The sequence below is a fragment of the Taudactylus pleione genome, unplaced genomic scaffold (assembly GCF_031769625.1).
Source record: "Taudactylus pleione unplaced genomic scaffold, aTauple2 ptg000788l, whole genome shotgun sequence".
In the NCBI taxonomy this organism is placed as follows: domain Eukaryota; kingdom Metazoa; phylum Chordata; class Amphibia; order Anura; family Myobatrachidae; genus Taudactylus; species Taudactylus pleione.
This window is the reverse complement of record NW_028285190.1, coordinates 2772878-2785615: the sequence shown is the minus strand read 5'-3', so window position 1 is coordinate 2785615 and position 12738 is coordinate 2772878. Positions and strand designations below refer to the sequence as shown.

Below are 12738 nucleotides of genomic sequence, written 5' to 3'. Positions count from 1 at the left end.
GCTAAGGGGGAGGTAGATTTACCAATCGGATCCTAGCTATCATTTCCCTACGGCGTTCAAGTAAATGATAGACAGAATCTGATTGGCTGCTATGGGTAAAACCGCCGTTTAGTAACTCTGCCCCTCTGTTGCCTTACTAAAACCGTTGAGACTGAAATCGGAAAATCACTGCTGAATGCACATTAAGATCAATGCGGTATTACATTTTCTTTTCTAAACCTTTTCCAGCACTGGGCAGTGTGCAGCCGCTCATTCATTATAGATGTGTGTGTATTTGAGATCCTGCTCCTGGTGTAGTGTTTGTCCACTTGGAAAACAACTCCTCCTCCATCTGTGCGTCATTTACTTCACATCTGGTATACCGGACAGTACGTCCTTTAATAGAACAAGAGCAGGCAACCTGTGGCACGCCAGCTGCTGAGGAAGGATACACCCCAGCATACCCTGCCACAGTTGGGACATGTTAAAACGGATAGGGCTGCTGGAATGTTAATTCAGCTACAGTGCCACACGTTGCTCACCCCTGTAATAGAATCCAATTATTGATGCTTCTGGCCCTCCGGAGCGATCTGATCTGGGGTCCCAGCTTCAGTTAATGCAGTGGAAAAGGAGGAGCTCAACAGTAAATTAAAACCCTACAAGACTGTCACTAAGCCAAAATGTACATACAGTGAACTGTACAGACAATGCTTACACATAAACATTACACTTTTTCTTTTCCAGCTTGACTAATATTGAAGTGTGGCTGTGGTGTTTATCAGCAGGAGGACTGATCTCTCATGCTGAATAGGCAGATTTCTCCCAGCAGCTCTAGAATGATAGCCTGAAGTATAAACCAGGAATTATTCAGTACCTTCTTGTTGCTATACCGCCAAATTATTCTGGGAAACCACCTATTACTTTTTTTTTTTAACATTATTAGGCCTGTTTTGTACTATTTAAAAGGGTACATTACATTAATGATGGCCGTGGCTGAAATGACATGATGGGTTGTAGTACATTCTTAAAACCAGCATATTGTGCTATGTTATTACCCATTACATTCTCCCCCCCCCCCCCCCCCCCCAAAAAAAAATTGCTAATTGAAATATAATAGTCTAATGTTCAACAGCATCCAGCCCATAAAACTTGCAGTTCTCAAATACGTATGGCATATCCAGCATGGTTGAACCCCCCCCCCCCCCCACCTGTCTCTCCTATCACAGGGGTGAATATACTGTAACTGAGGCTACAATAGTCTGCAAAGAGCAAACCTCCACAGAGGCTGCAGCCAACGGGAGAGTATCTGCCTTCCCCTTACTAGCGCAACTATACATTCATTTATGATCAGAGTGCATTGAATATAGCTGTTAGAAAGTATGAAGTCCTACATTGTTTTTTTTATGACTGTGTTTAACAAGCATACCACACTGCCTGCTCAGATCACACATGGAGGAAATACGTTCTGATGTAATATACAATCCATGGATCCCTGTATATCTATATATATATCTATATCTATCTCACATCCCTTTCACACTTGTAGCAAACAAGTATTAGTCCAAATATGTGGTTTACATATCTTCATGTAATAAATAAAATTATGAGACTATGCTGGGCAGGCAAGTGCCAAAAAATCTACTTTTACAAGGACACATCCTCTCGCAATTCATAGACAGATGTGCATTAGTTATAATTGGATATTTACTCCCTCTTTTTTTTTAGAATGCACAATTCTTTTTCTCCTATACATGTGTGAAAGAGCTGTGTGTGCTTTCATTTCTAGCAAGGGACCAGTTCTATCTACATTCCAAATCACCTGCTGTTGGTTTTGAGGTACTACAATGACTTAATGCTAGTTGGTCTTTTAATGAATAGCCATGAACTCAATCTACAAAAAAAAAAAAAATATTCCATTCTTGATTCAATTCAGTGCACTATGTGGTCGGAGAATGCCAGTTATCACACCTTAACAAGGGTGTTAGGCACGTTACCCAGTATTCTCTGACCAAAGTGCCGGGCGCGCGGCTGTTAGCAGAAAAATAGCTGGGCGCCCAGCCCTTTGGTCAGATTTCTTCTCACATCCCAGGGGTGGGGCGAGAAGAAATCCTTAGCACGCCCAAACAGCGCTGTGACTGGAATAGCTGCTGGAGCTCTCTTCCCATGTCTTTTCGACATCACATTGAATTCCTCTCTACCCCCCAAAGTTTGAACACATTTTACTCTACTGCAAATATACCGCTTGACGTCAATCCCAACCCCTAGCAGTGAACATGATATGGCTTCCTCCGCTAAAATCTAACAATAAAAAAAATATACAGTACTGTAATGGTGAGAGGCATAATACACAGATATTTTCTCTTAAGTCATTTTTGGTGGCCTGCACAGAAGTAAAACTGGCTGTGTTTTTACAAGTGTTGCATTAGGCACTGTTTGGTGGTAGCTGCCCAGTCCTGACTTATTTGTCCCGTGTGAGCACAGTCTCTGTCAGCTGAATGAGAGCGTCTCTCTCCGGCGATGGCTGCAGCTTGCTGATCTCTTGGATTGCGGCACTACAGTAACGCTGGGCGAGGTAGGTGGTTTCGTGGACACCTTCACTCTGGTTAGCAAAAAGGAAGTAAGCTTAATTGAATATAGCCTACATATAAGAATACTAGTACATTTTCCTTATGTCAGGCGTATAAAATAGATTATATAGTCGATATTACCCAGCGCTTGTCCTGTTTGTGCAATTATAGTGTTACTATTTTGTGTCTTTTGTACCAAAGCAAAATGCCAATAATGCTAAACTACAGTAGGATATGGTTAAAAACTACTAGTTAATAGGATATATCAATGAAAATGCCACATATCTACATTGATGGGCAATAACCAATAGTTATTACACTGTTATTGTACTTCTTCCAACCTGAAGTGAAGCAAGATAACGACATAAAGGCTATAACTTATAATCACGTTTGTACTTTTCATTGTAAAATAACTGGAACTCATTGGGCAACTTGGTATTAGAATATTCAGTTGCTTTCTTTGGGACAATATTGGTTTCAAAAAAAGTCGTACCAGTGCTTTCACCTGCAAGCTCATTATTATACAGTATACTAACAAAGTCCCACAATAAAATGCTGTAACTATTAGCATACTTAGCCTCATAAAGCTAAAACATTTATGTCACTATGAAATTTCTCATTGGTCCTTTCCTAGCTCTGCACCAGTCTCTTACCTGACGCACGTACTGCCATGCTTGTTCCACATCCCCCGGTAAGCTAAATCTCCTCATGATCATCGCATTCAATTCCGGAAACTACAGTCACAGGAAACATTGGAAACAATTAGTCAAACAGTCTCAGGAGAGAACAGGAATAACATTGAGAATTGCACCATCTCTATGCCAGATGCAGTTTCTCAGTCTCCAATGCTTGCGACTGTGCTTCTAGGGACCCCGCCGCCTGCACCGACGCGCCCCTAGGGACCCCGCCGCCTGCACCGACGCGCCCCTAGGGACCCCGCCGCCTGCACCGACGCGCCCCTAGGGACCCCGCCGCCTGCACCGACGCGCCCCTAGGGACCCCGCCGCCTGCACCGACGCGCCCCTAGGGACCCCGCCGCCTGCACCGACGCGCCCCTAGGGACCCCGCCGCCTGCACCGACGCGCCCCTAGGGACCCCGCCGCCTGCACCGACGCGCCCCTAGGGACCCCGCCGCCTGCACCGACGCGCCCCTAGGGACCCCGCCGCCTGCACCGACGCGCCCCTAGGGACCCCGCCGCCTGCACCGACGCGCCCCTAGGGACCCCGCCGCCTGCACCGACGCGCCCCTAGGGACCCCGCCGCCTGCACCGACGCGCCCCTAGGGACCCCGCCGCCTGCACCGACGCGCCCCTAGGGACCCCGCCGCCTGCACCGACGCGCCCCTAGGGACCCCGCCGCCTGCACCGACGCGCCCCTAGGGACCCCGCCGCCTGCACCGACGCGCCCCTAGGGACCCCGCCGCGCCCCTAGGGACCCCGCCGCGCCCCTAGGGACCCCGCCGCGCCCCTAGGGACCCCGCCGCGCCCCTAGGGACCCCGCCGCGCCCCTAGGGACCCCGCCGCCTGCACCGACGCGCCCCTAGGGACCCCGCCGCCTGCACTGACGCGCCCCTAGGGACCCCGCCGCCTGCACTGACGCGCCATCTCTGTGAACATCGGCAATAAGTACGACTTAGAATCAGGGCTTCAATGTCAAAACCCGTTGTTAATTCATTAAAGAGATGGCTATACGAGGAACGTATTTCCATGATAGGAGGGATGCAGGGACTAGCAGTTCCACAACATCTGGATGGCCCATCCTAATATAAAGCTTTTATTTTTATTACCCCAGTCCTGAAAAAAAACAAAACATATATTAAACCAGAAAGGTAACAGCTAATAGTTACTGGCTTTACCTGTTGACAAGCAAACAACACCGGACCGGTCGCCAATCCTAATCTCAGATCTGCTGCTGTTGGTTTCCCCAGTCTATCAGAGCAAGATGTAAAATCTAACACATCGTCTATGAGCTAGGAGAAGAAACGTAACGGATGTAAGCAGTTAGGAATTAACATGAATACCCCCCACCCCCATTTCCATATTTATAAGCAGCTTTTTATTCCCATAAACTGTAATAGATGCATCATTGCTACTTTCCTAGCAAGTAATTTCAGCAAAGATTGATCAACCTGTAGACCAGTAGTTCCCAAACTGTGCGCCGTGGCACCTTGGGATGCCTCGGGACACTTGCAGAGGTGCCTCAGGTTGGTGGTCCAGCACCAAATCAAATTAATGTAAATATGTGGGCAAACAGAAGTGCAAACCTGTCCACCATCACCACATAACGGAACCTAAGGTTCTCAATAACAAACTTAAACTTAGGGGTGCCATGAAAACAATGCTGATATTCTAGGCTGCCATGATTCAAAAAAGTTTGGGAACCACTGGTATAGACACTAAGCACAGGGACATAACTAGGCATTTGAAGGCCCCATAGCAAAAGTTTGTAAGGGCCCCTATATACCACCCAATGGCGAAAAATTTATATAGCGCGTGTAACTTTGACAAGGTAGTTCCGCCCATAACCAAGCACCAATCAGCAGCCTGCTTAGAAACCATCTGATGGCCTCCAGACAGGTATTTGCATGCCCCACTACGGCCCTGTAATGTGATATAAGTTTAGCAAATAAAAGTGAGCAGGGAGTTGAGTAGGTGCAGCGTGCACACATTACTTAATCACTGTTAGCAATACTCAGAGGCAGACTTTGCTTTTATTTGGGAAAACCCTTGAAAATGATTCAACTTTAAAAATAAACAGGGAATATTTCTTAAAAAACTTATTCTGCACAGAAGAATTATCAGATTAGGAAAGAAGAGATTGTCTACATCACAATTAATTGTTGCAAACAAAAACCAAGTCACTGCCTACCTGAAAGGCTATTCCCACATTCTTGCCATACTGGTATGCAATCTCATGGACCTTGGGATCAGGACAGCCTAAGATGGACACCTGAAAAGTAAGTACAACACTTCACTGATACAATGAAAAGCTAATGAGTAGATACATGACAGTGCTAAATGGAGAAGTATCACTTTTTATATATTTATTTAGCCAGGACCTCTCTCCCAAATACTTCTCTGCCTGGATCACATATTTCTTCTCCTTGGACCAAGCTACTATACCTCCTCTCCCTTATCAGGATTAACATCACCATGGACAACCCCAGTCTCTGCTGCCACAGAACTTCTTCGTCCTACTTCCTCCTTTGGTTTCTCCCAGTGGACTTCATCTCCCACCCACTGTTATGGACACTCCAGTGACCTGCTCTACCTCTGGTTCTCCTGCACCTTTTACATATGGAACTCAGCCTTCCCACCACTCCCTTCCTACCCAAGCAGATCCAGGGGCACACAGGGCAACCTATGTGTGCTCTCAGTCCAATCCACAATCTTTACTAAACGTACTCTTTTCTCCGATATATACCCAGGCAACAACACACTCACTCCAACTGCACAGTCTCTGCCAATCTAAATCCTATTGTTTATTTTATCTAGATAACCAAGATAAAAATTATAAATTTTTTTCAATTCACAGGTTTTAGTATTTCTTGTTTTTAGTTTACATTATTATAGCCTTTACGTTTATTTTATTAATTTAGAACAAATTGGGATATTTAGATTTACAGAGCTGTCTATAATATTTATTTCTAAATCTGAATCTCTCTTTATAATATTATACTATTTTCTTCTTCTGCTGCAGTGTGTATACTTGTGTCACATTCTATCTTCCACTCCCATTATATACTAGGGTCCCGCAATTTTCTGCTCAGAGCTTTTCTCACTGTACAACTCCTCCCTCGGTGACCCAAATTGCTTATTTTGCCTCCAGTACCACTGGATGTCACCCAAATCTACCTCCCTCCCCTCACAAACCCCAACTCTCTCTCAGTAGGTCCATATGGATGTCCCAACACTACTTCAAAGCTCAACATTTTTATCATATTACCTCCTCCCGGTTTACCACATCTCCCTGTCAAAAAGACCACGATAATCTCCAAACCAACACTCTTATCCATCCATCACCTCCCACCTTGATTACTGCAACCTCCCCCTATATAAAATTCCCCACTCCCATCTATTCCCATTTCAATCCATTCAAAATGCTAAGTAAACCTGATCTTCCAGTCTCACCTCTCCACATCCAGCTACTAACCATAATTTCCACAATTCCAATAGCACCCCTCTCCCTACGACTCAAAATACTCTCCCTCACCTCCTCTAACCTGCAGCAAGCCTCCTGTGTGTCCCACCTCACAGTCCCATCTACAGGACTTCTCCAATTCTGCTACCCCTATGAAATGTCTCAATCAGCTTTCCAATCTTTAAATGCTCTCTGAATTCCCATTAGAGCCTACCCTACTTCCCCACTTGTACACCCTCATGATCCGTCCCCATCATCGAACCACACTCACACTCTCTCAGCTCTGCCCTGTTGCAAGAACATTTTAATATGTCTCAAGCTGAACCCACACTACCCCCATTTCAGGTGTGTGGCTTTCCTCAGACACACCAACAGCCATTTTGTGACCTGAACCAACACTCATGAGAAGAGAAACTATTGACTTGGAGCTAGTGATTTCACAGAGGCATGAGACCTCATACATCATGCTGCCTCATGTCTAAGAGGTACCAGTAGTTCAAAGTGAAATAATAGATTGCAATTTCTTGGTTCAACCCACAATGTGGCTGCTACTACAGCGTCAGATGCACATTAGTTATGTTATGGGCAGACCTCAATGGAAGTAGCCTGTTTATTGCCTTTACAACTGGAAAGAAGGATCTGCAAGGAGACCTATGTTTGCATAACAGTAACAAATGCTGAATGAACCTAGAAATATTAAACGGTTTTGAGCTTTCCAGAAGCAAAACAATCAAAAGCTTTAAGTTCCATTTAACTATATAAAAAGCGGAACGTACATACTGCTTTACAGCTGTTGGCTATGAGACTTGCTGTCTTCTTAAACGTCTTTTCCAGGTAATGAGCAAATCTTTCATTTTCATTCTCTTTGGAACCCAGCTGGAGAAATTCACCTGAATAGCAGTAACATGAATAGAACAGCCAGGCTTATTTCATGGTCAGAAATCCACATAATGTAAAAATTGCTGGTCTTCAGCCATTAGACACTTGCGTCCACAGGCTGCAGATAACACCATTGGTTTAATTCTCCAAACCACTAAATGAGCCATTTATTCAACTGATCTAAAGGTCACAGAACGCATTCGGCACTAACAATATCACATACAAGTGGACTTACAATCAGAGCTAGTGAGGGAAACGTCTATCAGTACCGGAAAGTATCACCTAAGCACAATACTATTGCAATTTCCGATAGTTAACATACTATTTACGTATATCCAGACTGGGCCTTATGTCCTGAATCACTTGTTGTGAAGTGGAACTTGGAATTGTGTGCGGCACCAGTAAATGACTCTGCAGGAAAGGGGCTCTGTTTGTTTAGATAGTCTCACCACATGTATAGTTTGATATTTAAATGTGCTAGGATTGCAATAACTACATATATAACCGTAATCAAAGCTATAGAAAAGGAGCAAAATATTTACTTACCACGTACTAAATCTTCAATGACCTGAGATAACACAGGGATTACAGTGGCATTGCCTATTCTCGCCAAGGCTACAGAAGCCGCAGACAGTATATAATCACCACAGAGTACAGCCTATTCAAAAAAAATAAAAAGTCTAGACTGCAAATTTTACACTTAATACAAATATTCAACTTAACACAAATATTCAGGGTATGAAAACCATAATAGCAACTAGGAAAAAGATTTCAATACAGAGCCAATTAGCCTAACAAGTGAATAATATCATCCCTAAGAGACCACAAGAGATACCCCATAGTTGAGGAGAGTGACAAAGCTGTATCCAGCACCATGAAAGATGTTAAATGCTCCTTTTCATTTTAAAAGCTACCTAAAACTTGATCATTTTTTGGTTTATGTTAATTTAGCAAATTCCATCCAATAGTAATCAATCAATTAGAGCACAGGTTCTCAAATTCAGTCCTCAGAACCCCTAACAGTGCATGTTTTCCAGGTCTCCTTACAGAATTACAAGTGAAGTAATTAGCTCCACCTCTGGATCTTTTAAAATGTATCCGTGAATAATGAGTACACCTGTGCGCTTTCTGGGTGACGTGGAAAAAGTGACCTGTGTGGGGTCCTGAGGACCGAGTTTGAGAGCCACTGAACTAGAATGTGCAGCTCCCCCAAAACACTAAAGCCCACCATCATATTTAATATTCCAGTGCTGATTTCCTGTATACTTTTAAATACTGGTCTGATTCAAACACACAGCTGGGTTTGTCTATGGCCATTCTTTGTACACTTCCCAGTGCATAAAAAGAGTGTTTCAATGATGATAACATAGACCGTATACAAGAGACCGGCACTGGACAGCACAGGGACCCAAGGAAATCGGGAGATTGGTGCAGCAAGGTTTAGCAGAACTTTGTATTGTACCATAGCACATTGAATTCCACCCAAAAGTAGAACGAATTCCACCACCATTGTTTACTACAAGAAATTATTTATTAGGAGTTTCACAAACCTAAAATAAAAGTTATTGAATACTCGCGAGCTATTCATAACAGCCAGTCATATAACAGATCATAGCTTAATTAACAATCATCTAGTACTTACCAAGTCCTAAACTTTACTAAAACTAACAATCTGACAAATAACCCATAACAGATTTGACTTTATCATTATTTATTCAACAAAAAGTAAACAATAAGAATTCATGAACTAGTAGTTTGTAGAAACCACTAGTAGCGGCAACATATGAATCATCATCTTGTATTTGATGAGTTTTGTCCCACTCCTATAAACAGGGCCGTAACTAGGGAGGTGCGACATGTGACGTGGCACAGGGCAGGGGGCGCTGTTCGGGCCTGTCAATTTTCTGTTTATAATCACTCTCACTTGTAGCTTCCTCTTCTTTTATCCCTGGCATCTCCTGGCCTCTCCTATCTCTTCCCGTGTGACATCTGGCCACCTCCCCAAGCTCCTTCAGTCACATACTCTATATTGACACACAATTCAAAATACTGTCACACCCGGGACTCCTCTCTCACATGGCAGTCAGACACCTTACACATAGAGCTATCTACCCCACAAATACTGATGGCGGGCAATGAGATCACCATCAGATATTGTGGAAATTTGGAGTTTGCATATTAGGTCCCTATTTGCAAAACAGAGGGGGGGACACCAATGCTTTTTCTGGCCCAGGGCACCAAAAAGTCTAGTTACGGCTCTGCCTATAAACATTGCTGCAGCTCATTGATATCCAAGTACAAACTCATGCTGGGCATACCCTGCCAGATAAGATGCCTGTCAGACCAGCAGACATTTTATCTGGCTCACCCTGCAGAAAGCCAGGGCATACACAGAGATGTCTGACAGTGTATTGGCCCCGATATCTGCGCTCCGCCCCCTGGGGAGGAGACATTTCCCTGTTCCATCCCTGTGAAGGAACAGGGGAAATGCCTGTCGGTCGGCTGTGGCTGGGCATACATTGCCTGATGCGGCCGACATTTAACATACAAAATATTGCATTGGACGGGCATGGCGGACGATCCAGCATGCCCGATGAACCAATATTTTATCCTCGGTCGCTCACACATAGTGTACAATTATCAGGGTGATCTGATGATATCGGACTGATCGCCCAGGTGATTGTATAGTGTATGCCCAGCATAAGGCTGAAGTCTGGACTTGTGAATCATCCATTCCACAACCTTGAGTATTTCCTTGTTCAGTCATTTACTATAGATTTGCTTGTGTGCTTAGGATCATTGTTCTGCTGCTTGATCCCATTGGACAAGCTTTAGTTGTCAGATAGCTTTGAGTTTCCCTCTCAGATTCTCTAATATAAGAAGAATTAATTTGAGCAGCAGAACCTGGCTGAAATTACTATTAATTTTACTCTGGCTTCTTCATATCTTATTATAGACGTAACCAATGATGGCAAAGTAAAGTCCTGTTTACCTTTCTTTCACCCCATATCTGATTGACGGTCTTCTTTCCCCTCCGAGAGCTGGACCCATCGATGACATCATCATGCACTAGGCTAGCAGTGTGGATCATCTCGGCAATCACCGCAATGGAGCGCTGGGCGGGGTGCACTTCCCTGTGGCGACATGGATATTATTACGTCTCACAATAGCGCTGTCATGTGACCACAAATCTTAAACTCACATCTCATTTACAGTCAGCACTACTAGTGCTTTCTGTATACTGTACAAGGGTCATTTTATTGACTAAACTGAAAAGGATTTAAATACATGCTCTAATGCTGTGTACACTCTATGCGATACGTCTTTCGTACAGCTGATGAACGACATACCGCGTAGTGTATCTGCAAATGACAATATGTCTGCGAACGATGTCGTTCATAGACATATCAGGTCGGCCCTGCAGCACAGCCAGTGCCGATATATCATGTAGATATATTAGTACATCTGCCTGTGTGTACGGTCAACCCGCCGACCGCCAGTACATTGGCTGCAGGGACTTCCGACACTGACATCACAACTGAGCTGATCAGACATATCGAACGGCCGATTGTTAAGTGTGTATAGCTTACCAAATAGGTTGCCGGGTCGGCGAGAAGGCCGCTGGGTCGCTTAAGTGTGTACCCAGCTTCAGATAAAAAGTTTGTGTCTTTGGAACATAAAAAGTGTTCCCAGCATTATTTTATTTTTTTAGTCCGTAGTACCCGTCAAGGCAGGTTTTGTGCTCCGGTTGATCCCTAATAAAACTTTTCAACTGAAAACATGAAACTTTATTTATATGGTGTCACAAAGGCCGAACAGAGAGCAAAACAATAATACAATAGACAAATAACAAATTGCACTACAACTCTTATCACAACCACTGATGCCAGGCGTGCAATGGAAATATTCAGCATAAGCTATGAATCAAAATCAAAGAAAAAATAGCAGGTGTGCGGTCACTACTAGAAATAACAGGATTTTGGTACTTACCGATAAATCCCTTTCTCCGATTCCACAGGGGACACTGGAGTTCAAGACAGTGGGGTATAGACGGTGGTAGAGTAGAGCCTGGCACTTTAAATAATTTAGAAGTGTGACTGGCTCCTCCCCCTCTATGCCCCATCAGCCCCAGTTTAAGAACTGAGCCCGAGAGGAGACGGAGGACAACAGGAAGACGAGGAGAAGGAGAAGACCACAGAACGGAACAATACCGACTGAAGGAAAACAGAGGAAACCACTGCAGGGAACACATGCAGTCACACAACTATATAAAGACCCACAACAGGCAGGTACGCCGCGCCGGGCGGGCGTCCAGTGTCCCCTGTGGAATCGGAGAAAGGGATTTATCGGTAAGTACCAAAATCCTGTTTTCTCCTTCATCCACTAGGGGACACTGGAGTTCAAGACAGTGGGGACGTCCCAAAGCCAACCTCCCGGGTGGGAAGCGCGGAGAACATGCCGACCCTTCGGCCAACCGAACAGGGACCGCATAGAACCGGAGGTTCAACGGAAGGCAAGAGCTGAGAATCAAGTGTCGTGAGCCAGGAGACAAACAGAACTCCGTGCGGAACAGACACAGAATACCACAACGTACAGTAGTCGAATGGAATAAGCGGCTAGCGAGAAAACACCCTCAGATGAGAAGCATCAGAACACTGTAAACTCAGCTGAAAACAGACCAAGCCATACTGTTGGGAGAAGAGAACTCCTACCCGAATCCATAGGAGAAGGGCAGTAACCCGAGAAGAAACCTCAAGGAAACCGTACCAGAGTCGGAAACAGGAAGCTGCCACATTTTGCAGATAGCAGAATACCAGCACTGCTGGACATAACTCATATAGATAGAAGTATAACGATACCAATCTACAAAAACAGAGAGTCCACAGACTCCTCACAAAGAGTATACAGGGAGGTAAAAGTCAAGGCCGCACAGTCGCCCTGAACCCTTCTGGAAGTCCAAGTACTACAAAGTTGTTAACCAGCGGAAGGATGAGACCATAGAAATCTCCAAAGAGAGGAGATCACCCTGGCCATGAGGCGGCTTTGAGAGGATTGAGATTACAATACCTTTCAGAGGGTCAGACCGCAGTACAACCCATGCTGAGAACAGGAATAAACCAGCAACTGAAACCCTGACGCTAAAGAGAAACAACGGACAACTTCCAACATGATG

General features: G+C 44.6%; 1 protein-coding gene across 3 annotated transcripts in view; it reads right to left on the bottom strand.

Moving 5' to 3' along the window:
• Positions 1-1187: 1187 nt before the first annotated feature.
• Positions 1188-12738, bottom strand: part of PDSS1 (decaprenyl diphosphate synthase subunit 1) — a 29469-nt gene continuing 17918 nt past the window's right edge. For all 3 annotated transcript variants that reach the window (XM_088457803.1, XM_088457804.1, XM_088457805.1), the window contains 7 exons: positions 10558-10699; positions 8112-8223; positions 7467-7576; positions 5415-5495; positions 4402-4515; positions 3200-3280; positions 1188-2578 (listed from right to left, as the gene is read on the bottom strand). In XM_088457803.1, the coding sequence (XP_088313929.1) occupies positions 2438-2578; positions 3200-3280; positions 4402-4515; positions 5415-5495; positions 7467-7576; positions 8112-8223; positions 10558-10699 (781 nt within the window). In that variant the 3' untranslated portion in view covers positions 1188-2437. The remainder of the gene's footprint in view (positions 2579-3199; positions 3281-4401; positions 4516-5414; positions 5496-7466; positions 7577-8111; positions 8224-10557; positions 10700-12738) is intronic.